The sequence below is a fragment of the Talpa occidentalis genome, unplaced genomic scaffold, assembly GCF_014898055.3.
Source record: "Talpa occidentalis isolate TD23 unplaced genomic scaffold, MPIMG_talOcc4v2.1 talOcc4.16, whole genome shotgun sequence".
Classification (NCBI taxonomy): domain Eukaryota; kingdom Metazoa; phylum Chordata; class Mammalia; order Eulipotyphla; family Talpidae; genus Talpa; species Talpa occidentalis.
The window spans coordinates 77,165,110-77,192,332 of NW_023601653.1; the positions used below are offsets into that span (position 1 = coordinate 77,165,110).

The 27,223-nt window shown below is 39.5% G+C and overlaps 4 protein-coding genes across 7 annotated transcripts in view; 2 read left to right on the top strand and 2 right to left on the bottom strand.

Annotated features, from left to right (window-relative positions):
- Nucleotides 1-6,372, bottom strand: part of LIMA1 (LIM domain and actin binding 1) — a 72,099-nt gene extending 65,727 nt beyond the window's left edge. For 2 of the 3 annotated variants that reach the window (XM_037514717.2, XM_037514716.2), the window contains exon 1: nt 5,683-5,761. The gene's annotated coding sequence lies outside the window, so the exon portion shown is untranslated. Of the gene's footprint in view, nt 1-5,682; nt 5,762-6,356 lie in introns of those variants that run through there. The other variant, XM_054696607.1, reaches the window with a different exon arrangement.
- Nucleotides 6,135-27,223, top strand: part of LARP4 (La ribonucleoprotein 4) — a 119,465-nt gene continuing 98,376 nt past the window's right edge. For both annotated transcript variants that reach the window (XM_037514720.2, XM_037514722.2), the window contains exon 1: nt 6,135-6,173. The gene's annotated coding sequence lies outside the window, so the exon portion shown is untranslated. The remainder of the gene's footprint in view (nt 6,174-27,223) is intronic.
- On the top strand, nt 8,702-9,819 carry LOC129146006 (enhancer of rudimentary homolog). Its single transcript, XM_054696611.1, has 2 exons — nt 8,702-8,928; nt 9,210-9,819. The coding sequence occupies exons 1-2, from the start codon at nt 8,802-8,804 to the stop codon at nt 9,410-9,412; spliced, it is 330 nt and encodes a 109-aa protein (XP_054552586.1). The 5' UTR covers nt 8,702-8,801; the 3' UTR covers nt 9,413-9,819.
- The window catches only part of FAM186A (family with sequence similarity 186 member A), a 46,238-nt gene continuing 44,121 nt past the window's right edge, over nt 25,107-27,223 (bottom strand). The window contains exon 9 of the mRNA XM_054696610.1: nt 25,107-25,176. Coding sequence (XP_054552585.1) covers nt 25,155-25,176 — 22 coding nt within the window. The 3' untranslated portion in view covers nt 25,107-25,154. The remainder of the gene's footprint in view (nt 25,177-27,223) is intronic.

Consider the following 27,223-nt stretch of genomic DNA (forward strand, 5'->3'; position numbering starts at 1 on the left):
TTCAATCCCACCCCAACGTCAGGTTTTCTATAATAAGCATATAAAATTATTTTCCAAATGTGTAAGTTTGCACATGTGAAAATAACACAAGAATTATATATAAAATAAAAAAAAATTTTAAAGATTTATTTATTTACGCATACAAGAGCTGGGGTACAGGCCAGATATGCGGGCAGGGGTGGGTGCGGATTCACCAGAGACAGAGTGGGGAACAGAACAGGCAGACTGACTGAAATAAATTACTGAGGGGAGCCATGTGGGTTTCTCCCTGGCCGGCCAGGGATGGAACTCAGTGCTGCAGAGGCTGTGGATTGCTCCAAAGTGCGGTGCTTAACCCCTTGCGCCACCATTTTTGGGGCTTCCCTGGTGGCACAGGCGGTTGAGTGGACCACTGTGAAGCTACCCGCGGCCACTGCAGCACAAGTTGGATCCCCAGCCAGGGAGCTGATCTATATGGTGCAGCAGACCTCTCCTGTCTAGCCTGCTGCTCCCCTCAGCAGTGTATTTCAATGGTTCTGCCTGTTCTTGTTCCCCTCTCTGTCTCTGGTGAATCCTCTCACCCTCCCACACATCTGGACTGTACCTTGTTCTTGTATGCATGAATAAATAAATCTTAAAAAAATTTTTTTTAAAAGATTGACAAGTCATTCAAACGAAGATACTTGTTGAAGTGAGTAGATCTAATTGCATAGGGAGAGAGCATAATGGTATAGAAAGATGATGGACAGGGCCATGGCAAACACCCACATGTTAAAGGGGCAAAAAGATCATGAATCAGTGAAGGAATTTGGTAGGAAGTGGTTAGACTAGAAAATGGGGAATCAGATACAGCCATGTCAAGAAAGCCAAATGAAAGGAAGAACAAAAAAAATTGTCCAATTGGTCAAATGTTGCCACATAGAAGGAGAAGGACAATAATCAACTATTAGAGGAAAATCACTGAATACTATGCATAGACAAACAGGCTTCCTCTAGCTCTGGAACAAATGTTGTTACCTGTTTAGTAAAACTGAAGAAAAAACTCCTGAGTCATTTGCTTGAATTTCAGTTTATGGGGGAAAAATATTATGGAAATCTAAATAACACCAGCTAACAGTATGTCAGAATTACCAATCTATGAATAATAAAAACAAAAATTGGCAATATTTTAGTGTTAGGAAAAACATGTTTAAGGGAATGTAAAGTTCTTCATATATTAAGTAAGCTCTGTTATCAGATAAATAAGGGGAAAATTTATCAGAAGTAAAAAAAAAAACAAAAAAACAGTTGCATCTTTTTCCCCTAAGGATGAAAGTTCTTAGTTTCAAAGTAACATTAAGACACTCTGGGGCCTCCCCGGTGGCGCAGCGGTTGAGCGCTGGGTTGCGAAGCTGCCCGCGGCCTCTGCAGCACCGGTTCGATCCCCGGCTGCTCCCTGGCCACTGGAGGAGGATCCCACATGGCGCACAGACCTCTCCTGCCGCCCGCTGCTCCCCTCAGCAGTGTACTTCGGTCCTTCTGCCTGCTCTGCTCCCCGCTCTGGCTCTGGTGAATTCTCTCACCCTCCTGCGCTTCTGACTATACCCAGTGCTTGTATAAATAAATAAAAATAAATCTAAAAAAAAAAAAAAAAGACACTCTGGGGCCTCAGTGGTGGCACAAGGGGTTAGCAATCCTCAGCCACTGCAGCACGAGTTCAATCCCTGGCCAGGGAAGAACCCACATGACGAAGCAGACCTCTCCTGACTCGCCCACTGCTCCCCTCAGCAGTGTATTTCAATTGATCTGCCTGTTCTGTTCCCTCTATGTCTCTGGTGGATCCTCTCACTCCCCACACCTCTGGCCTGTACCCCAGCTCTTGTATGCATAAATAAACAAATCTTTAAAAAAAAAAGAAACTCTTTGAAAGAAAATAAAAAGAAATCAAAATTTCATGGTATCATGTTAACTTCTTATGACTAAACATCTGAAATCTCTGGAAACATTTTCAAATATAAAGAAATCATTTGACATGCTGAATAATGGATGCTTGTTGGCCAAACATTGTCTTTTCTATGAAAAGAAGTTTGCCTTAGCACAATAACTTGACTGAGTTGCAAGTCTCTACATCCTGTCACAGAATAAATATATCAGTATTGTCCTACCAAGAGTACCATTAAAAATAGAACCTCAACTCCATAATCATTAAGTAGAAACTACTCAATTTAAAAACACTCTATTTGTTACTAAAGAACTTTGAGAGTCTGTTAAGTATTTTGAAGATTACCATACACAATCAAAAAATAAAGTACTTTAAATTCTGATCAAAAACATACAGTGCAAAACCACAAAAGCCTCAAAAAAGTCTTTTCTTACAGAAATTATAGACTTAGGAATAAAGTTACACATTTTCCTATGGGTAGAAAGGTACAATTCCAATAGAGAAATTAAAGTCATCTATCTCTAAGTGTATGGAGTTAAGAATGCCTGAAAACTAGTTTCACAATCAACATAAATAATGATAAAGTCTCCCAATTTGTAGATAAGTGGCCTTATAAGGCCAAGATGTATAAAGATTTCCCACTCTTAACATTTTTTCTGTGTAAATGTACGTCTTTGAGGAAACTTTCTGTTACAGAAGCTCTGACTTAATTACAGTTGATATTTTAAAATATCAGAGGAAAGTCAATAATTTGAAACCCTAAGAGGAATAATAATTAAAACTGAACTTGAAAACATTATAGGAAAACAACACAGTTATTGTAGATACATGAAATACACACACGTGGGCCTCCCCGGTGGCGCAGCGGTTGAGCACTGGGTTGTGAAGCTGCCTGCAGCCTCTGCAGCACTGGTTCGATCCCCGGCTGCTCCCCGGCCACCAGAGGAGGGTCCCACATGGCGCGCAGACCTCTCCTGCCGCCCGCTGCTCCCCTCAGCAGTGTACTTCCCTCCTTCTGCCTGCTGTGCTCCCCGCTCTGGCTCTGGTAAATTCTCTCACCCTCCCGCGCTTCTGACTGTACCCAGTGCTTGTATGTATGTATGTATGTATAAATAAATAAATAAATATTTAAAAAAAAAAAAAAAAAGAATACACACACGTATATCTACTGCCTTTCCAAAAATTCCTGGTGGAGACCACTTTACAGGAAATCACTTCCAAAGAAATGTTTTGTTTTGTAGATTTATTTATTTATTTATTTATTTATTTATGCATACAAGAACTGGGTTACAGGTCAGAGGTGTGGGGAGTGAGAAGATTCACCAGAGACAGATGGGGAACAGAACAGGCAGATCTACTGAAATACACTACTGAGGGGAGCAGCAGGAGAGAGGGGAGAGGTCTGCTGTGCTAGTTGGGTCAGCAACCTGGCCGGAATCGAACTTGTGCTGCAGTGACTGTGGACAGTTTCATAGTGCTGCCACTTAACCCCTTGCACCACCAGGGAGGCCCCAAAGTAATGTCTTTACCAAGCAATGTCTTAAGTGTTTAAATTAAACCATCATTTGTAGTATTAACTCAAAATATCAACTAAAAATGATAAACTATCACAGAATGGGATCATGCCACATTCATTCTATGTATACCAGAACACCGGCAAACAGTAGGCAAGTGAAAAAATTCTGCAGTTATATGAAGAGTTTACTAGACTTCAGATCATGAAAACCCTGCAAAGAATCTTCTGACTCGTTCCCAAACCATCTTCCCTCAAAAAAAACAAAACAAAACAAAACCCAAACAAACAAAAACATACATAGAAAGGAGGAAGACAAAGACACTTTGAGGGCAATTTAGCCAGAAAAAAAACATATCCTCTGTCATCAAGATATGCTTTTAGAATTGTTTTCTATCAAACAATTAATAGAATTCTGAATCTTTCTCTCAGAATTGTTATAAAGTTGAAATTTGGCTCACCTTACAACAGTCTGGAACAAAGCTAAATGTACCAAGTGGAACAAAGTTACACAATGAGCAATTTTTACAAAATGGCACTGCTTTGCTAATGTAACCAGCACAATATTCTCTTCCAAGAGACTCTCACAGTTCAGGGACTACCTGATAACACTTCCAGGCCCCAAATATAGCAGTTAAAAAACAGCCCCACCAAATGCTCACTAAACTGTCACAGAACTAAGACCAAATCCCACCTTCAAAAGCCCGTATTATTGGCAGAACACTAGGTAAGAAGTATGAACGATACAAACACATGAACAGAAAAGAATCACTCACTATTACTCAAAAGTTTTTGTTATTGTTTATTTTGTTTTGTTCCTAAGGAAAAGTATAAAAAGGAATTAAAAAAAAACACTACTATATTCTATGTGTTCCTATAGCACTCTGTTCTGATCTCAAGTACAGCACTGATTCAATACCATAAATTATATCTGTTGATATGCCTAATCATTTGATTTTAGGCTCTAATTTAGAGTAGGGACTTCGAAACTTTGAATCCATAAGACTGACTAAACAAGAAGCACTCAATAAATGTTTTGTCTAAAAAAAGAAATTCCTAATTACCTAGTACTGTTATACGTGCCATTGATGCAAAATAAGGAAGTATTGCACACTTTAAAAAGAAAATTGGCTCCTGCTAACTCTGTAACTCTTTTGAAGGTCTACCTAAAACATGATCATCCTTCATCCAGATTACAATTCCACAAGATCAAAGAAAATGTTTGCCGAGGGTCATCTTTTGTTTCTACATCACATCTCAGAAGAAAGTATTTGACTTAAGGTTTCTGAACTATTTATCATTCATGAATAGTATGTATTACTGATTTTGCGGGTAAAAAAGTATTATTTAACCATTTAAACCAAGCTCAAAAGAAAGAATACTTAGTGTATAAGAAGACCTCCCCAAGAGGTCTTCAACACCCAAGAGGGGTGTTGTCTTAAAGACTGATAACTCCCTAAATACCTTTGGTTAATTTGAAAAGTCAAATCAATAGAACCATCCGGATCAGGCAGACCTTTGAAAGCTGGAATTAGGTGAAAGACAATAGTAGTTCAAATATCTCTCACCAGGATCAGCTACACAGCTTGTTGTAAGCCCCAGTAAGGAGGCAAGAAGAGCGCCAGATGGTTCGCTGCTAGCGCCTACCACTCAAGCTGAGTAGGTGTAGCCAGGGGTGTACAATTACCTAATATTAACACTTACATACGTTGGTAACAGGTGACAGTAACACACACACACACACACATGCACACGCCAGCGATGGGGGGACGACACACGCCCCTGCAAGGCCTGCCATATTCTCAACACACCTCAAAAGGGTGTGTCTTTAACAAAGTTCAGTTGACACAATGGAAGGGGGAAAAAATCGAAGGAGGGAATGGTTGAAAATGAAGAAGGAAAGCGCAGTTGAATATCAGACCATCTCCCTGAGACTATTTTGATGACCTGCCACCTTCTTCCAATCACACCCACCAAAAAAATGCAGTTAAAAGGAATGTTCCCGACGCAAGAGGAGGGGGTCTCATGAGCTCCCGCCCTCAAGCAAGAAAGGCGTCCTACAGAATCACCCCCAAACCCGGAGCAGTACCCAGAGGTGAGGAAAAAATAGACGATCAGCGGTTCCTTCACTCCCAGCGGCGAGTAGGAGGAGTTCTGGCTCCGTGCGCAACCCCAGGTCCACCAGCCGCGGGTGAAAAGGGTGTGGAGGGAAGACGGGTCTCCGCGCGCTCTCCGGCGGCGGCAGACTGTGGAGCGAGAAGGCCCTTACCTGGCTAAAAGCGACCTTTTTCTCTGCGCAGCTTCCGGCCCTGCCGCGGGTCCCGGGCATTCAGCCTCGCGCACCTGTCGCGACCTGGCCGCAGCACCTACAGCTCCCCCGCCCCGCCCCGCCGCGCCGCGCCGCGCCCCGCCCCGCCCGGGTCCGCTCGGAGCCCGCCCCGGCCCCGCCCCCCGCCGCGGGGACGCGCACGCCCTCCCTGCGTGCGGCCTCGGGGCGAGCGTGCGCGCGGCCGGCTGCGTGTCCCGCTAGGCGGCTGCGGGCGTCGGCTCCCGGCGAGGCGTGACTGAAAGCTCCCCCCGGGGCGGCGTCTGGCTCCTCAGCCGGAGTCTGGAGCGGCCCCTCCGTCACGGCCGGGGCTGCGTGCGCTCCCCGTAGCCCTGGGACTCTGCGTTACCGCAGTTCGCCTCTGGAGCGACTGGGCCGTTTGTCCTAAACTCAACCGTAGGCCGGTCCCCAGCCAGGTGCCGGGTGCTTCCGGGGTAAGTGCGAGCAGGGGCCGTGCCTGGAGCGGGCCTCGCGCTCCCGGCGGACGAGCCACAAGTAGGTCCCGGCTCGGCCCGCTCGACGCTCCTAAAGTCGCCGCACCTCCCTGGAGGTATTTCCTCACGTAAATGAAGGGGTCGGACAAGGGTCGACCCCCCCCCCCGCCCCCAAGCGCTAACCGTTACTATCCTCTGAGAGTGAGAGCTGTGAGGAAAGGTGTGGAGAAGGGCGGGAGCAGGAGCGCGCAGCCCCCTGAGGCCCAGCGTGCGGGTCTTTCTCTTCTCGTGCACCCCAAGTCTAGTGAGGTTTCGGGACACAAGTTTTCTGAATTGGTGTAGCTTGATGTTTAGGGCGTCCCGGTGGCAAATGCCTGTGTTGACACCTCCTGAAGCCGTTAGGAAAGTCAGCAGCAGAGGATAGACCAATCAGTTGTTCCGCTCTGCCTTCAAATATCCGGTCTAGATGCTTTCTGGATACGTGGCAGGACTAGAAAACCCGTCAGGCAGTGCGGGAATGAATGCGGAGTGCCAATGTCAATACAGGATGCTACTCTAGAAAATGCGTTCGCTCGCATGTGGCATCGTGGTGTTCCCTCAGCATCTGTCTCCCCCCAATTTTTTTTTTTTTTTAAATCAGGCCAATAAGGAGTGTCATTCCCCACTAGGAAGACTAGAAGTCTAACTTGAGTCAGAGCCTTAGAACTGGATTTGAATCGCCTTCCATTCAGTCACTTGCGAGCTAGGCAAATTACTTGTTTTCCCAAAAGGTCCCTTGAGCACTTTTGAAAATAGTGCTAGTAGTACACGAGAGTTGGCTTTTACAAGACTGGTTGCTAAATTTTCAGGAATGTTATGAGCCAGTTGTTAAGCACAATCACTATCAAAAATCAAATTCTATGAATACATAATAAAATTAGTTATGTGTAAGCACAAATAAGACTCATCACCTTCTTAGAAAATAAGTTTTAAGAAAGTAATAACTGCTCTTGAGGTTATTTGTCCATTTTATCTGTGTGGTAAAAAAGCTATATAATGTTGTATGCCTCTTCTCAACCTGTGTTAAGATGTGTCACATTTCTAGCATGAAATTGACTGCTATAGAAATATTTACACCAGGGAAATTGGCAAATGTTATACATCAACTTGGCTGACTGTTTTGATTTTTTTTCTGCAACTTTTTCTGTAAATAGCCAGTTAGTAAATATTTTAGACTTTCTGGTACTTAGGTCTCTGTCACAGCTACTTACCTCTTACATAAAGAACTGGCAATGGGCCTCCGTGGTGGCTGCAAGGGGTTAAGTCTCAGCACTATCAGGCTAGCACCAGCCACTGCAACATGAGTTTGATCCCCAGCCAGGGAGCTAACCCACATGGCGCAGCAGACCTCTCCTGTCTCGCCTGCTGCTCCCCTCAGCAGTGTATTGCAGTAGATCTGCCTGTTCTGCTCCCCACTCTGTCTCTGGTGAATCATCTCACCCCCCTCACCTCTGGCCTACACCCCAGTTCTTGTATGCATTAAAAAAAGAGAACTGGCATGGCCATGTTCCAGTCAAGATTTATTTACAAAAATAGGGGGTTGGTTGTTGGAGAAAATGTTGATAATGAAGAATTAAACTTGTACGTTCAGTTAATTAAAAGATGTGTCACATCTTGTGATTACTCACCTCTGTGAGTAGCACAAGAAATTGAGGTAGTATTCTTCCAGTATTCAAAAATGCTTTTCCAATTCAGCAAGGAAGTTTGCTCATGTCATTGATAAATGAATGAAGTTTCAATATACTTCTTCCTTGTTTCACTTTTGCCTAACTTAAATGAAAATGTCAACCAACATCTATGTCCAAAGAACACTTCTTTGGCAGTGATGTGATGTGAGCAACTCCTTGAAATCATAACCAAATATTCATAGATTTTGAATTCTTTAAAAAAGAATTATCAATGCTGAGAGTAGATTTTCAAGAAACCATAAGTCACATTAAAGGCATTACATAAATACTGAAAAAAACATGTATTTGAGTTTAAATTTCATGCTATTTCTAAAATCATATGAAAATCATTAACAAAAATTATGTTAACTTAAGTAGTAGTGTGAATTTTACTAACATAAAATTATTTTTCAGATTCTGATTTCTAAAATTCCCAAGTAATGAGTGACTTGTTACATTTTTTAAATCTGAAGAAGTTTAATATAGATATAGAAAATGATGATAGGAGTGAAAATTGTGAACATCTAAGTGAATGAAAGCAAATTTCAAAATTGTGTGAGGCCAGGGCCAAGTCAGTCATTAAAGAGAAGCCATTATCTTCATCAAAGGAAGAAATAGGAAAACTTATGCTTCCAAATTGTTGGAATGAAATAAAAGTATATTTTCAGAACAGTACAAATGGCTTGAAATAAAATAAGGTGAATTTGGAATGTAAGGATTGTTTGATGGGTCAACATTTAATAATGCTTTTCCATGAACAGAAAAGCATGTTCATGGATCTAAGGAATGGAGGGCATACTTAGTAACCCAAAATGGTATTAATAAAAACTATTAGGCAGGGGATTGGCTGTTGGCGGCATTGCCTCTAAGCTCGTGTGCGGCAGCGGAGTCGGCAGAGGTTGCAGCGAGAGAGTTTGGCGCGATGTCTCACACCATTTTGCTGGTACAGCCTACTAAGAGGCCAGAAGGCAGAACTTATGCTGACTATGAATCTGTGAATGAGTGCATGGAAGGTGTTTGTAAAATGTATGAAGAACAGGGCCTCCCCGGTGGCGCAGAGGTTGAGCGCTGGGTTGCGAAGCTGCCCGCGGTCTCTGCAGTGCCGGTTCGATCCCCAGCTGCTCCCCGGCTACTGGGCAAGGGTCCCACATGGCGCGCAGACCTCTCCTGCTGCCCGCTGCTCCCCTCAGCGGTGTACTTCGGTCCTTCTGCCTGCTCTGCTCCCCGCTCTGGCTCTGGTGAATTCTCTCACCCTCCCGCGCTTCTGACTGTACCCAGTGCTTGTATAAATAAATAAAAATAAATCTTTAAAAAAAAAAAATGTATGAAGAACATCTGAAGAGAATGAATCCCAACAGTCCTTCTATCACATATGATATCAGTCAATTGTTTGATTTTATTGGTGATTTGGCAGACCTCAGCTGCCTTGTTTACCGAGCTGATACTCAGACATACCAGCCTTATAACAAAGACTGGATTAAAGAGAAGATCTACGTGCTTCTTCGTGGGCAGGCCCAACAGGCTGGGAAATAGTTGCGCTGGAAGCATTTGGGGGATGGGGGTGGGCTTGGAACACAGGTGTGTACAGCGTGCTGTAGTGGAAGTTTTGTATTATAGTAATCCTGTTTCCATTTTGGTACATTCTAGCCAGGATTGAATGTATTAGATGAAATGCGAGGATCTTGTTCAATCTGAAACCCCCATTGCCTGCCTCCTTCCCATCCCCTTTTTTTACTTAAACATTTTTATGATGTTTTAGATGGAGGTTGTTCTTTGTCAGTTAATGTTGGTTGCAGTCCTTCAAACTGTTCATATCTGCTTATTAATATTCACTGTACTAACCATTGGGGGGAGGTGATCGGGGGGTGACACTTCAGTTATGTCCTCAAGATAAAGTCTTAGTGAAAAACAAATAAATGTTCTTTAGTTATAAAAAAAAAAAAAAACTATTAGGCAAACTTTTCTAAAAAAATAATAAATTTGGGAACATATTTCTAAAGAATACTAAAGTTCAAGATTTGCTTAAAGAATAATGACTTAATTTCTAATTTAGCGCATAAGCCAAATAATGAAAATACTGATCCAATCATAGAAGTTTTAAATACTTGCAGTTTAATGTAACATCATAAATCTTTATGTGATGAGGGGCCAGTAGAGTTAAGAGAGAAAAATGGAGTAGATACAGGCAATTGTTTACATGTACAATACAGTGCTATGAGAATAGAAGAATATATTCCAAAAGAAATATGAGGATATTTAAGAACATTATATAAGAGAATGCCCAATATGTGCTATAGTTTCTTAGGCATGTCCATTTTTGAAGAATAGCACTTAGTACTTGTAAGGGGCAGGACTGGATACAGTGCAGGTTTTCTGATCCCATGCAGATCGGGTAAAGGAGGAGTCAGAGTCCTCAGTAGTTTTGCAGGTTTTTTATTTGGGGTTCACCAGGCATATGGCAGGCAGGGGTGCTGGCTGGGGGGCTGGGAGGCTGGCAGGCCTCCCAGCCCCCAGCAAGTCCTCACTCTATCTGGGCTCTTCTAGCGTTCGTTCTGCTGCTTCTCGGCTGCGGCTGCGGCTGCTGCTGCTGCTGGTGCTGGTGCTGCTGGCGTCCCCCCGTGACGCCGCCCTTAAAAGCACAGTCTTAGCTCAGCTGAATCCCATCTACCTATGCCCACACCCTATTCCAGGTGCCCACCATCAGGCATGCATTCAGGACAAGGATCCATCATCTATCCTGATGGCGGAAGGGCAGAAAAGCCTGATATTTTCTTTACCCTACAGTACTTTTCTGCTACTGGTTCCAGCACATGATTGAATCAATTTCTGTACCAATAATGAAATTTGTTTGAAAATAGTGGTAAGCCACTGCAGATTGTCTTTCTGATACATTATTGTCTACTCTAAGTGATTGTGACTTTGGTAATATTTGAAAGCAAACTTAATTGCATTTTGTGCTTATACTATAGTGGAAAAGAAGTCTGGAGTAGCAAAAAATTTGTTAGAAAATTTTCCACAAGTCATCTTTTGACACTGTTTAAGTGATAAGTTGTAATTCATATTTGAAATAAAGTAAGTCAGTCATTTTATAATCTGAATAAAATTTATCACTAGTCCAATAAAATATAAAATTGAGTTAGGAATTATAGCTAAAGAAATTGAAATCATTAAAACTGGGCAAGTACTGGAATTGAGTGGGATATAGTTTACAAACCGCCACTGCTGTATGTCAAGCATATCCTTCTTTATACATACAATTTCTTGTTTTTATTCTGGTTTGCAAAGAGATTAGCAAACAGTTTCTTGCAAGACCCTGCTTTAATGATTGATCTCCTTGAAGAATTTTCATTACTTCCACTCACCTTGCAATCAAGATCAACTGGTACTCAGAAAATAAAAAAAAAAAAAAATCAAATGCATCATAAAAAACTTGAAAAAATTAAAGACTGATATTACAAAGCTTGAATGAATCTTTTATTAAAAATTTAAATCAGTTAAGTTTGATACATTTCACTTAATAAATTTGAAACCTTCCCTAGGAATATGTTACTAAAAAGTAATGAATTTTTTGGGACCTACCCGGTGGCACAGCAGGTTGAGCACAGCACTGTGAAGCTGTCCACAGCCTCTGCAGCGCGGGTTCCATTCCTGGCCAGCCAGGGAGATTCCCACATGATGCGGCAGACCTCTCCTGTCGTGCCTGCTGCCACCCTCAGCAGTGCTTTCGGTCTGTCTGCCTGTTCTGTTCTCCACTCTGTCTCTGGTGAATTCTCTCACCCTCCTGCGCCTCTGGCCTGTACCCCAACTATTGTATAAATAAAAAATAAATCTTTAAAAAAAGTAATGAGTTTTTCTTTTAATAAAAACAAAGAACTTTTAATTATCTTGATTCATTAGGCCCATCTTCTTGGCCTTACGAAAAACTAACTTCACCATAGATAGCTGTTGGAGGAAAATTTTGTCATTTAAATTATTAAAATTTTAAAATTAATTTGAATAATTTTCAAGATTTTATTGATAAACATCAAATCAAACATTACAATCTGCAATTATGCAAAAACTAGAAAGAAAAATGCTTGCAATTAATAGTGCTAAAGCTGACAGAGGTTTCATTGTAATGAATTGTATGAGGTGAGAAATAGTAGTTTAATTTATCAAATATTAGACATAATAACAAGTTTATTGGAAAAATAATTAGCAGACTAGGAACATGAAAAGATAGTATACCACCACTCTGACTTTCTCCTGTGTTGTCATGTTATTTTGCATTCTTACTAGCAATGTAAGAGAGTTCTAGTCAATTTCCATCCTCCACTGTACTTGGTATTATTGATCTTTTTAATTTTAACCATTTTAGTGAGTGCCATTTATCTCACTGTCGTCAATTTGCATTTCCTTAGTACCTAGTGATGTGTATCTTTTCATGTTTGTGTTTGCTTTTCACATACGTATTTTGGCTGAGTATCTGTTCAAATATTTTGCCCACTTATTAAGTGAATTATCAAGTTGCAAGAATTATTTATATATCCTGGTTACAAGTTTTTTATCGGGTACGTACTTTGAAAGCACGTATTTTCTCTGAGCCCATGAGATGTTTCTTGATTGGACTTATGGTGAAAAGTCTGCCCTTCCCCTCATTGAATTACTTTGGCTCCTTCATTGAAAAGTAAATGAATATATTAGAATTGGTCTGTTTTGGGACATATTCTACTCCATTTAACTATATGTCTATGATAATCTTTTAGTAATGAAAATTATTTAGTTTGATGAAAAGTATTCTGAAGTTATTTTTGAAAATTATGGAAAAGAACTGAAGTCTATGGTTGTGAATAATGTGCATTCTTTATTTCTTTATTTATACAAGCACTGGGTACAGTCAGAAGCACGGGAGGGTGAGAAAATTCACCAGAGTCAGAGCAGAGAGCAGAGCAGGCAGAATGACGAAGTACACTGCTGAGGGGAGCAGCAGGCAGCAGGAGAGGTCTGCGCTCCATGTGGGACCCTCCTCCGGTGGCCTGGAGATAGAACTGGCGCTGCAGCAGCGCTCAACCCCTGCGCCACCGGGGAGGCCCTAATGTGCATTCTTCCCAAACATCTGCTACTCAAACCAGAACTGTATAGTTACATACGTATTTTTCATAAGTAACTTCTCAGATAGGGATTATACATTATATATGTATATATATGAAGTAATTAGGTATTCTTTGCTTATAGCTTCATTTTGTCAGTATAGAAAAGGGAGTAAATTAATTTCACATATGAAAAAACTTGAAATAATAAACTTTTCAGGAAGAATGAAAAGATACTGAAAAAATCAAAGAATAGAGCAGAATAAATTCTGTTTTCTGGGAATAACTGCTACATAAATACCACAAATCAAGGGACGAGGGGGGATTTCCTGACTTAAGCTTCCAAGCAAGTCACACAAATGAAAGAGGAAGTGATCATCTGTTTTGAAAAACGTTGTGGGCAGAATTACTGTACTTCCTTTCACTCTTTTAGGATTTTAAACTTATGCCCACTAATATTGCTGAACTTCATGAACTTTTAGATTTTGCTAGATTCTTAGCTTTATTTTATTTTTCAGTAAACTGTCACTGTTGTGGAAATGTTACAGAGACAGGGAGATGATGCATCGTCAAGAAGAGGACAGATACCCAGGTTTTCACACTTGGAGTGGGCCCTTGCTCCAGTGGAATAAGCATAAGATTTGTAGTAAAACACATTTGTATTTCACGTCTTTGACTTCTTAAGGTAGCAACTCACGTGGGTGACTATTGTCATGAGGATTACATTTAGTGACATCTTAGTACTCAGCTTAGCGTATAATATACACATTAAATAATAAATCCTTTCCTACTTCTCTCAAACCTTCCTCATATAGGCTAAGGATCAAACCCCCACTGCAGAGGCTCCAGTTTTTCTGGAGATAAATTTTATACTCCACAGCAAGAGCTGATCTGTTAGTTCTTCCTCATTCTTTTGAGTAACAAAATGATAGAAGCTTGAAACGTACTGGAGAACAGGAGTACATCTGAGCTCTGGGATCACTCTAGGATAAGAAACTAGTTCAGCAGGAAGTGTGTGTACCGTCAGCCCCTTAAGGATCATATGCTCAAGGTGTCCAATCCCGTCTCACATGTTTAATACCTCAAATGTCACTTGATGGCAGAAAACTCTCCAGGGAACTCTGTGAGAACAGTGCCCAGCTGTAGTGGAAGGCTGACCTGAGAGCACCCTTTAGTCTTTCTCTATCCTTCTTTGTCCTCATGTAATTTAATTATTTTCTCTCTCTTGATGCAGCTTTTAAATTCAAAGATACTATTAGTGTGTTACCTTAAATCACCAGATTCTAACCCTCTTCACCTCCTCCCACCTTAATTCTGTGAAACAGACAGCGATACTAATTTGTTTCTAGTTCCTCCTACCTGCTCCCCAATACATTTGCCCTTTCACAATTTTATTCCTAAAGGCAGGACAAGACTTTTTAAAATTGTCCTATTTATTGGGAAGATCTCCACATCCCTATTAGCAAACAGGAGATTCTAAGTTATGTATATAAAATCTTAAATTACTTTTGGGATATTGCAGAAAATTATCAGTTTTTATTTTGAGAATGTCTGCCAAAATACAAAAATACTCTCAGGCTGGTAACGCTAACTCACTGTTATATCTGTGTCACTATTCCTATTGTGTTGAAGAACAAAGGAAGATTAGACTATACATACTGTTTGCATACTGTAGTAGGTCCTGAGAATATAAAAGTACAAGATTTGTACCTTATATTTAAGTCACAGGGAAGGCAAGCTTGGACTAGAATGCAAAGTTCCTAAATCTATTCTTTTTTACATGTACAAAAAGTTCTGTTGTATAGTACATTGGATCTATCTCAAGCATAAAAATACACAGAACTCTTTCTTTGATTCTATACATAAAATATATTCATATGTATGACTGTAATAGTCAACATAGATTATAACACCTATTAAGTGTTTCTTTGATTGATTTCCAAGAACTCTTGCTCCTTATGTTCATAAATTTGAGCCGCTCAGATGCATATGTAAGCACTTTTATACTTCTTTTTTTTCCCCTAAAGATTTATTTATGAATATTAAGTGCTGGGGTGTAGGCCAGAGGTGTGTGGGGGTAGGTGAGAGGATTCAAAGGAGACAGAGTGGGGAACAGGCAGATTGACTGAAATAAACTGCCGAGGGGAGCAGCTGGCGAGATAGGAGAGGTCTGCTGCACCATGTGGGTTAATCCCTGGCAGGGGATTTAACTCATGCTGCAGTGGCTGCCCATAGCTTCATAGTGCTGAGACTTAACCCCTTGCAGCACCAGGGAGGCCCATTCTTCTTTATTAGAAAAAAAAAGCAGGGCCTCCCTGGTGGCACAGCAGGTTGAATGCCGCACTGTGAGACTGTTGGCAGCCTCTGCAGTGCGGGTTTGATCCCGGCAGACCCGGTGACCAGTGAGAATACCGCATGGTGGCAGACCCCTCCTGTCGCGCCTGCTGCTCCCCTCAGCAGTGTATTTCTGTCGTCTGTCTGTTCTGCTCCCTGCTCTGTCTCTGGTGAATCCTCTCACCCTCCAGCCCGTCTGGCCTGTATCCCAGCTCTTGTATAAATAAATAAATCTTTAAAAAAAAAAAAAAGCAAACACTCACCACCATTCATTAGACACACCCCCTTCACCCCTTCTCCCAACATCCAAACCTCATCCCCTCAGGTAACCCCGGTTATATTGATGTGCATTGTTTTATTTTGTTTTATCTGCTGATTCCTACCTGCTTAGGTAGGTGAAATCATCCAATATTTGTCTTTCTCCTTCAGACATATTTTGCTTTACATAAGCTCATGTTCCTTCTATTTTGTTGCAAATGGCAAAATATTCTTATTTATAGCTGAATAATATTTTATTGTGTGTGTATATATATATATATATTTTCAGTGTGTAATATATCTTTGTTCTGTCATTTACTAATGAGCATTTAGATTTTTTCCATATCTTAGCTGTTGTAAATAATGCTGCCATAAACATTGTGGTGCATGTAACTCTTTGACTTGATGATATCAGATTCCTTGGATAGGTGCCCAGAAGTGAAGTTGCTGGATCATGATAGTTCGATTTTTAGTTTTTTGAGGAAGCTCCATACTGTTGATAAATGAGTACACCAGTTTACATTCCCACTAAGAATATATGAGGATTACTTTTTCTTCACACGCTTGGAACACTTGTTGTCTTTTTTTTTTTTTTAAAGATTTATTTAGTTATTTATATAAGCACTGGGTACAGCTTCTGACTGTACTTCTGATTGCCGGTGGCCGGGGATCGAACTGGTGCTGCAGAGGCTGTGGGCAGCTTCACAGCCCAGCGCTCAGCTCAACTGCTGCGCCACCAGAGGAGGCCTCACTTGTTGTCTTTCTGATGTAAGCCATCCTCACAGGAATGAGATAGTATCTGTTGTGGTTTTGATTTGCATTTCCCTAACAATAAATGATGATGAGCATTTTTTCATGTGCCTATTGGCCATCTGTATTTCCCCTTTGGAGAAGTGTCTATTCACATCTTCTGCCCATTTTTTTTTTTTTTAATTTAGTTGCATGAGATCTTTATAAATGTTGGACATTAAACCCTAATTGGATATATGATGTGCAAATATCTTCTCCCATACAGTAGGTTGTCTTTTCATTCTGCTGATATTTTCTTTCACTATGGAGAAGTTTTTTAATTTGATGTTATCTCAATTGTTTAATTTTGTTTTCATGTTCCTTGCCATTGAGCTGAGTCTCCAAAGATATCTCTAATGTTGATATGGTTACATTACTGATGTTTTTTTCTGTGTAGTTTATGGCTTTGGGATTTATAGCTGGGTCTTTAATCCATTTTGAACTCATTCTTGTGTATGAGTAGCGCTTATGGACTTAAAGAGTGATCCAATTTCTTTCTTTCAAATGTGGCTGTGCAGTTTTCCCACCACCAACTGTTGAAGAGACTCTCCAGTTATCATTGTATGGTAATGGCCCCTTTGTTATGTATGTGTGGGTTATTTCTTGTTTCAATCTTTTCCACTGACCGATGTGTCTATTTTCATTCCAGTAACATGTTTTAATTACTATCACTTTGTAATATAGTTTGAAGTTGGGTAACATGATGCCTCCATTTTTCCTTTTTCTCAAGATTGTATTAGCTATTCGGGGTCTTTTGTAGTTCCATATAATTTTAGTATTTTTTGTTCTATTTCCTTATTAAACATCATTGGACTTTTGATGGGGATTGCGTTGAATCTCTATATTGCTTTTGATACTATGAACATTTTGATTATGTTAATTCTTCCCATCCATGAACATGGAATATCTTTACATCTCTTTGTGTCTTGTTCTGTATCTTATAGTTTTCTCTGTATAGATCTTTCACCCTCCTTTGTTGACTTTATGCCTAGGTATGTATTTATTTAATTTTTTGGGGGGTGGGTATGAAGCAGTTTTATTTCCCTAGAAAAACTGTCATCACTGTTGTTATTTTACTGTACAAATGATTAGAGAATTAATTCCTTCTCTAAAAATGATAGGAAAAGTATAGTACTCTATATATAGTAACTCAAATACATATTTTCAGAAAAAAATGTTTGATCAACAAAGTGGTATATATGAGCCAAAAAAGTCTTCATGGTGTAATAAAACATTGTATGGTTTGTTCTGACAAGATATTTAGCTAAGATATTAGCTGAAATAGGGATTAACATAGAATGAAAAGAATCTTCTCTTAGTTTTTCTTTTTTGTTCCTTATTTTCCTCATTCACTTCTTATTTGTTATTATTATTTTTTAAGTTCTGTGTATTTTTTACATCATTTTCATTTTTGCACAATATGCATTTTCATCTTCATTATAGTCCCCATACAATTCCCACCCCCTCTTGTTTTGATCCTTCTCCCTCCTCTCCCCCGCTGTAGTGTGTCTCTGGCTTATAAGTTGCTTGTTGATTTTGGTTTTTACTTCATTATAATTAGTCTTTTTCCTGGTCCCTTATTTAGATTTTCTAAAGTCCTGCTATGAGTGAGACCATCTGGTATTTTTCTTTTTCTTTCTGGCTTATTTCGCTGAGCATGATCCTTTCCAGCGCCATCCATGTTGCTGCAAATTGCATGTGTTTATCTTTTTTGAATGCTGAGTAATATTCCATGGTGTATATGTACCACATCTTCTTGATCCAGTCATCTATTTTTGGGCATTTGGGTTGTTTCCAAAGCTTAGCTATTGTAAATAGTGCTGCTATAAACATAGGGGTGCAGGTGCCCTTTGGAATTAATGTTTCTATGTCATTTGGATAAATACCTAGGAGTGGAATTGCTGGATCATATGGAAACTCTATCTTTAGTAGGTTGAGAAATCTCCACACAGCTTTCCATCGTGGTTGGACCAGTTTGCACTCCCACCAGCAGTGCAGGAGAGTTCCTTTTTCTCCACATCCTCGCCAACATTTGTTGTTGCTAGTTTTTTAAATATGTGCCATTCTCACTGGTGTAAGATGATATCTCATTGTAGTCTTGATTTGCATTTCCCTGATTACAAGTATACCACATCTTCTTGATCCAGTCATCTATTTTTGCACATTTGGGTTGTTTCCATAGCTTAGTATTGTAAATAGTGCTGCTGTAAACATAGGGATGCAGGTGCCCTTTTGAATTAATGTTTCTGTGTCCTTTGGGTAAATTATTTAATTCTTTTTGATGTGATTATAAATGGGTTTGTTTTCTTAAATTCTTTTTCTTCTCACTTGTTTGCATTTTGTGTGTATTTTTAAGACATCTTATTTTGAGGTAATTTGTTATGCAATAATAGATAAACGACACACCATCATCTATATTTTGTAGCAAAAGATAGAGAAGCCTTTTACGTACCATTATTTAGTTCTCCTAAAATCTTTCTTTATTGTTATTTCTTAAGTTATATTAACAATTTTCTGTTTTTTGAGTCTTTTCCTGTAGTAACTTTACAGAAGTTGAATTATAACTTTTAACACTATGAAGTGTTCTTCTTTGTGTTGTTTAATACTTTTCTGCTTGAATGCTACCTTGTTTCCTATTTGGAATAATAGTGGAAGAACTTGAGACTACCTCCTACCTCCTTTTCTCTTTCATGTGTTCACCATCCAATTTTAGTTAACTGTATTATTTTTCTTAATGTTTATTTTTATCCTCTTAAACATGTTGGATTACATGTTTAAATGTTCTGATACTCACATAAATTGTTAGTTTACAATATTCAGTTTGTTGACTTTTAAGTGATATCTGTTAACTCTTACTTTTTACCTGTTAGCATATTTAACTTTTTTCTTTATTTCCCCTTTCATTTTTTATTACTACATTGTTAGCATATCGCTTTATATACTATTCTTACTCCCACTTTCGTTTTAGTCTTAGATGTACATGTTGTGTGTGTGTGTGTATAAATGACACACCATTTACATATATTTAGTGCTCACTATCAGTCCCATTTGCTGAAGTTTTCCCAGGGTGGCGTTAAGTCTCAGTGCTATTATGGCTGTTGTCTGAGTTTGATCCCGGCCAGGGAGCTAAGCCACATATGGCGCAGCAGACCTCTCCTGTCTTGCCCACTGCTCCCCTCAGCAGTGTATTTCAGTAGATCTGCCTGTTCTGCTCCCCACTCTGTCTCTGGTGAAACCTCTCTCTCTCTCTCTCTCTCTCTCTCTCTCTCTCTCTCTCTCTCTCTCTCATACACACACATACACACACACACACACACTGTGCCTCTGGGCTACACCCCCATTCTTCTATGCAAAAATTAAAAAAAAAAGTTTTTTTAATAGCTACGTTTAACAACCTGATTGCAAAATTCCTAAAAATATAAACAGTTGACTCTCACAGGCCAATGGGAGCCAGCTCCAGCACACCATTGACCATCATTAGTCACTATAAGGTCTCAACTGAACCCATAAGGAGCTGTGAGGTTAGAATGGCTCTCTCTATAGAGTTGTTGCACTTTGGGCAAAGCCCTCTATATTTAGGCATAGACCAGTCATTTGGATGCAGGTTGACCTTGTGGAGACAGTTTCTCTGTTTGTAGGAAATTCCCAGAGGACTCAGCCAACAATATTCCACCAACTTCTGGTATGAGTGCTTCAGTCCTGAAGGGGTTATCTGAGGCATCTACCACAGAATCTATTACACTTCTGTACCTTATATCGATAGTTTAGTCTTGGTTTCTGCTTTGAGACAGCTTTTTTTCTGGTATGCTTTCACCTGTCAAAATTTCTAAGTCTTGTTTCTGGGCCTTTTTTCCCCTTGAGTTAATGTTGTATGGATACTGAGTTTATTGTTATTTATATTTGAACACAGTGGAGGACTTCTCAGTTTTTAAGCTCAAGAACTCCCTCTTCTGTTGCTATAGTGAAGAACAGTTTTCTTTCTTTTTTAAAAAGATTTATTTTATTTATTGATGCATACAAGAACTGGGGTGTAGGCCAGAGAGTGTGTGTGAGTGTGCGTGTGTGTGTGCATGTGAGAGAGAGAGAGAAAGAGAAAGAGAACGAGAAGATTCACCAGAGACAGAGTGGGGAGTAGAACAGGCAGACTGGCTGAAATACACTGCTGAGGGGAGCAGCGGGTAAGACAGGAGAGGTCTGCTGTGCCATGTGGGTCAGCTGCCTAGCTGGGGATTGAACTTATGCCGCAATAGTTAGCTATAGCTTGATCGCACTGAGATTTTAACGACCCTGTGCCACCAGGGAGACCTAAGAACAGCTTTCTTAATTATAGTGTGCTTTTTTTTTTTTTTTGTAGTTAGACTTCTGCTTCTCTTTTTTTTTTTTCCAGTGGGGTACTTAAACTAGTTACTACTTTTCTCCCATTTACTGCCCAGTGTTGAGAGCATTTATTACTGTTTTCCAAGGAACAAATAACTTTCTAAAATGTTTCTTTTTCCTTCAGGTCACTCTTTCCCAAGAGTCTCACCTTTGTTCCTATGAATTTTCCAAGCCCTATCTTTTTTTTTTTTTGTGGGACCCTCTCTGGCGGCCAGGGAACAAACCAGAGCTACAGAGGCTGCGGGCTGCCTTGCAGCCCAGTGATCAACCGCTGCGCCACCAGGGGAGGCCCCAAGCCCTATCTTTTGACTCTTATTGTCCATGCTAATCTACCAGGTTTCACAACAGCTCTCAGCTGTTCCATTAAGGGTGACTTCTTTCTGGGGGTGGACCCTTAATGTTATGAGGTTCTAGCAATACTAAGGCCCTCCATATTTCCTACTCTTTCAATCAACTTCTATAACTTCTGCATATTTGTGGGGTTGCTGGCTGGTCCCTACTGTATTTTTCTCAAGATTGTAGGATTATTTTCTGTTTAGTGTTAGTTGTAGGAGTTTTTGTTTGCTTTTATTTTTGCTCTGTGTAGTGTGGGAAGTGTCATCAGAATCCAGAACATGTATTTTTAAAAATATATACACAATAAATGATATTGTGTCTTAAATATCCATTGTTTTCCTTTTCTCATTTAACATTATATATTTAAAATCTGTGTGTACACTATAATTATACCTAGTTACTTTTAGTTGCTCCATTTCCTCCACAGTCTGCATCCATTCCGTTTTATTTATCTATTCCCCTTCTACCAGAAAGATAGGTTGCTTCTGCCTTTCTGCTATTGTGGAGAGGTCTGGGTGAATACTTGTATGTGTTCCCGTGGTAACCCATATGACAATTTTTCTTGGGCATATATCCAGAAAATGGGATCTTGGAATTACAAGGTACACACACTTAAGTTCACTAAGTATTTACAGTCTGCTTCCCAGAAAGGCTAAGGCAGTTTACACTTCCACCTGCTGTGCACAGGTCAGGTTCACCACATATCTTGCCAGGATTTGGTAATTTACCACCTCTTAAATTTTGTCATGCTGGTAATCAATCAAGTTTTGGCCTGATCCATTCACTTTGGCTTTCCTGAACAATTTTGTATTTTCTTATGTTTCCTCAAATCTCTGAGACCTCTTTTATTATCTTTCTTGGCTAATGGCCTAACTCCTTTTTGCACTCAGAAAAAAAAAAAAAGGAAGCAATAATTAACTCCACATACTTCTACCACCTTATTTTCTTAACTATCCATGTTTGTACCCATCTATTTTACTTTCACTGTGACCTGTGGATGAACTATATGACTCCTTCCACTTGTACACTAGATCCTGTCTTCTGTCTTCTATTCAAGAACATTGTTTTGGTAATGCTCCCATCTCTGTCTGAATCAGGGAAATACAGTGTGTTTGGTGGTAACATTAGGGCCCACTTAAGGTTAATAATTATATAAATTAAGACTTGTAAGCAAATTTGAATGTTTTCCTGAAGCCAAATTTAGCCATCAGAGTAGTTATGGAATAGGCAGAGAAAGTTGTGTTTTTATGCTTGGCTGTGCTATCAAGAAGTACTTCAGAGCAAAAGAGGGGTGAGTGAGTTTGAATTGAGAGCATGTGTCAGAGACTGATTGTAATTATCAACCATGGAATTTAAACTGGGTTACAAAAGTGAAGGGTTGAGGGACAGAAAGAAAGTGGAGTTGGAATACTAGAAGAGATGAAGTTTGGAGAATGTAATAGTTAGATTATAGAAGGGTTGCAGGGTTTTGTTTGTTTTGGTAATGACAAGGCAAAAGGTAGGAATAATGGCTAGAGAATTAACTTACTGAAGGAAAATAGATCAAAATGTTGAAAGGCCACACTTTAGAAAGATCTATCTATATGAATATTGAAATTACTAGGGATTATGACAGAAGTATTGGATAGAGTGATATAGTGAGCAAGGAGGCAGCAAATGACAGGGAGGACAATTAGTAGCATATAATGACCAGAGATTTAAAGTCGAGTATTATTAGAGTAGGGGAGAATGATCTGGAAGTAGCACTGGTAAGTGATTAAGAGCCCCATCTCATTTCCAGGCCAAGTGATGAGGGGGATTTGGAAGTTAACACAGACATCATTTGAGAGGTCTGTAAGTGAGGCAGTATTATCAGGGAAGAGTCAGGGCTCAGTTATTGCTTTATATATTTTCAAATTATATTGTTATATAAGCAACTATATTAATGATCATTAAAACTTTATTTCCCTCCAATTTATGAAACTTACCAATGCCTATCTGTATCTACCCTGCAGTAGGACAAATATTTTATTTATTTTTTTAAAAGATTTATTTATGCATACAAGAGCTAGGGTACAGGCCAGAGGTGCGTTGGGTGAGAGGATTCACCAGAGACAGAGTGGGGAGCAGAACTGGCAGACTAACTGAAATACATTGCTGAGGGGAGCTGCAGGCAAGACAGGAGAGGTCTGCTGCGCCATGTGGGTAGCTCCCTGGCTGGCTGGGGATCGAACTTGTGCTGCAGAGGCTGTGGACAGTTTCATAGGTTGCATCTTAACACTTTGCACCACCAGGGAGGCCCAGGGCAAACATTTTTACACAGAGACTCTTACCTCCCTCTGCATGTTACACCCTGTACCCCACTTTGTTTTATAAACATATATGTTTATAATGCTATGTATATGTTGTGCAGTTTTAGACAACATACTTTACTGAGTTATTCTCAATATTTTATATTTTATGACAGTTCCTAAATTTTTTTGTTTGATAGATTACTTTCTCCAAGAGTACCTTCAAAAAGGATTTTTATGATAATCTGCTGAGACCTTGAAAGTCTGAGAATGTATTTATTATTCTCGTATTTAAGTGATAACTGAATATAAAATTTTAGAGTCAGAGTGTCTGTTTTCAGTATTTGGAAATGTTTCATTATTTCCCTGTCTTTAATGTTGCTCCTGAGAAGTCTGACATTCTGTGTAATTTTCTTTGTGGGTGAGTTGCTCTTCTCAGAAAGTTTTTTTTTTTTTAAATAGAGGCATGTTTTATTTATTTGTTTGTTTGTTTTTGTTTATACATGCACTGGGTACAGTCAGAAGTGCGGGAGGGTGAGAGAATTCACCAGAGCCAGAGCGGGGAGCAGAGCAGGCAGAAGGACCAAAGTACACTGCTGAGGGGAGCAGCGGGCGGCAGGAGAGGTCTGCGCGCCATGTGGGACCCTCCTCCGGTGGCCGGGGAGCAGCCGGGGATCGAACCGGCGCCACAGAGGCCGCGGGCAGCTTCGCAATCCAGTGCCCAACCGCTGCGCCACCGGGGAGGCCCCTAATGCAGTCATTTCTGAGCATAGTCTGTTATATTTTAATTTTCATATTTTTCATCTCTTATTCCTTCTGTATATCTTCTGGAAAAGTTTCTTGACATGATCTTAGGCTATGCCCATTTGGTGTTTATATCATCTAATGAATTTATTTCAACCATATTTTGAATATTCAGTAATCTTCCTTGGTTCTTTACAGTTGTTTGTGCTTCATATCAGTATCCTCCTTGGGAACATTTATTTGGCTCTTGAATTCTATCAATTCTTATAATCTAGAATAGGTTATTCAATTTATTGCCTTTCTAGTTATTTGTCCCTGTGAGGTCATTTCTCTTCGTGGGCATCAGTTATCTTGGTGGTATATAATGGATGGAGAAAGTGGTGGGAGGACTCAAAGTCTAGGTTAACTTGTGCCACTCCTAATGAAGAAGGGGGCTCCAACTTTGAATAACCTCTTAAGTATCACTCTCATCAGAGGGCTTTGCCCTTGGGTGCAAAGGAGGCCTTTAGATGCTTGTTGATTGAGCTAGCATATATTGTTTTGTTTTTATTTTCACCGTATATCCCCCTCTGATCCCTATTTTCAGTATTATAGTTGGGCTGATGGGAAGGGCACTGATCTATTCTGGTAGACAGAGAAGAGCTCAATTCAAAATTTCTTCTCCAGTCTATCCTGTGTTAGGAATGTGGTCTTCCCCTTACTCTAGAGAATAAAATCATAACGACCTTCTGACCATCCAGAGGTCTGCTGGTTTTGTTTGTTTTGTATTATTTCCTTTTTTAATATACATTCATTTCTTATTTCTGAAGGATCTTTGGGTTTGAGTTGGGGAAGGTAGACCCTACCACTTTGCCATCATGCCAGGGGTCATACATGTACCTTTCATGACAGCCTACTCCACGATTTGGTGAAGCTTTGTGTTCTTGAATGGTCATAGTAGTAGCCTGGAAATAGACATGTTCAACCTGAAAAACTACTGTCAGGCTATAAAAGTAAAGGCTAGACAAAGTAATGTATGTACACAAAGGAAATAGCAAAATAGGCATTTAATTGAAATATTAAAATTTACTTTCAGTGTGCTTGTGTTTAATTTTGCAGTCACTTGGGAATCTTCTTAAACCTGGAAACAAGATGAAAAATTAATCTTATTACAAATTGTTCTAAAACATACTTGTGGGAATATAGATGATTTCTAAGAGAAAATTAGAGTGACTCCAGAGTTCACAAAATTAAACTAGTGAATTGGTATATATAGATCACTTTAACAAGGTGGATGTCTCTCTGAACCAAAATCAGGAAGAGCAGGGATTGGCAATAGCTTATTACTTAAGAGACAGTATTCTTATATCTGCAGTTAGAAAGTGGCCTGAATATTCACAGTGTTTGTTATTACTTGTCTGTATTTTTTAAATTTTCTATGATGAACAGGCATTACTTTTATAATTAGAAAAAATATTTTAATTAAATTTCCACAAGTAAGTTGCCATATACATATACAAATTTGTGGAAGGATATTTGCTCAAGTATAATTTGTAATATTAAAAAATAGCCAAATTGTTATCAGTAGAATAGTTCAGTAAATTATGATAGATCTGTATAATAAATGTCATACAACCAATAAAAATTATGATGTAGGGTTTAATATAGAAAACTTTCAAATAGATACTGTTATGTGAAACACATACAGGTTAAAAAACATGTCTAAAATGAGCTCATTTTTGTAACCAAAAAGTAAGTGCACAGAAAATTTTTGAAAAAATTTGCAGGAGGTTCTACACTATCAAGACAATAAGTAAAAAAATTAAATAGCTTGAAAAATCTTAGATCTGTCAGATCTTTTTATCGTAATACAGGCTCATCTCAGGAAACAAGAAAAATTTCAAATAAGCCTTATGCCTAAAGGTAGTAGGTAAAAAAGGACACTGAAACCCAAAACCAACAGAAGGAAGGAAATAATAAAAATCAGAGGAAAAATAAGTGAAATAGAAAACAGAAAAATTACAAAAGACCAATGAAACAGAGTTGGATTTTTGAAAATTTCATTAAATTGACAAATCTTTGGCTAGACTTATTAAGAAATAAAGAGAAAAGTCTCAAACTAGAAATAAAGCAGTGACATGACAACTGCCACAGAAATACAAAGGATTATAAGAGACTACTGCAAACATCTATATGCCAAAAATTGGACAACCTAGAGGAAATGAATAAATTCCTTGATTCATGAAGAAAGAGATTGTTATAACCTCCCAAGATTGATTCATGAAGAAAGAGAAAACCTAAATAGACCTATCACAAGTTAAGAAATTGAAACAGTGATAAAAAACCTCCCGCAATACAAAGGACCAGATAACTCCACTGGAGAGTTCTTATCAAACATTCAAGGAAGATCTAATACCCATTCTTTTTTTTTTTTTTTTAATAGAGGCATGTTTTATTTATTTATTTATTTGTTTGTTTGTTTATACATGCACTGTCAGAAGCGCGGGAGGGTGAGAGAATTCACCAGAGCCAGAGCGGGGAGCAGAGCAGGCAGAAGGACCAAAGTACACTGCTGAGGGGAGCAGCGGGCGGCAGGAGAGGTCTGCCCGCCATGTGGGACCCTCCTCTGGTGGCTGGGGAGCAGCCGGGGATCGAACCTGCGCGGCAGAGGCCGCGGGCAGCTTCGCAACCCAGCGCTCAACCGCTGCGCCACCGGGGAGGCCCTCTAATACCCATTCTTGTCAAACTCTTCCAAAAAAGCTCAAAAGGAGGGAACACTGCCTACTTCCTTTTATGAGGCCAGCATAATGCTGACACCAAAATCAGACAAGGGCAGGAAACACACAAGAAAATAAATTATCAGCCAATATTTCTGATGAACTTCGGATATTTCTGATGAACATCAGCATAAAAATCTTCAGCAAAGTATGAGAGAAGCAAATTCAACAGTACCTTAAAAAGATAAAGAATTTTACACAATGATCAGTGGGATTTATTCCAGGTTTGCAAGGATAATTCAACATATGCATAGTCATCAATGTGATTCAGCAAGTCAACAAAATGAAGTATAAAAAAATCATATGATCATCTCAATAGATGCAGAAAAAGTATTTTAAGATTTAGCATCCATTTATGAGAAAAATTTTAAGAAATGGGTATGGAATGAACATACCTAGACATAATAAAAC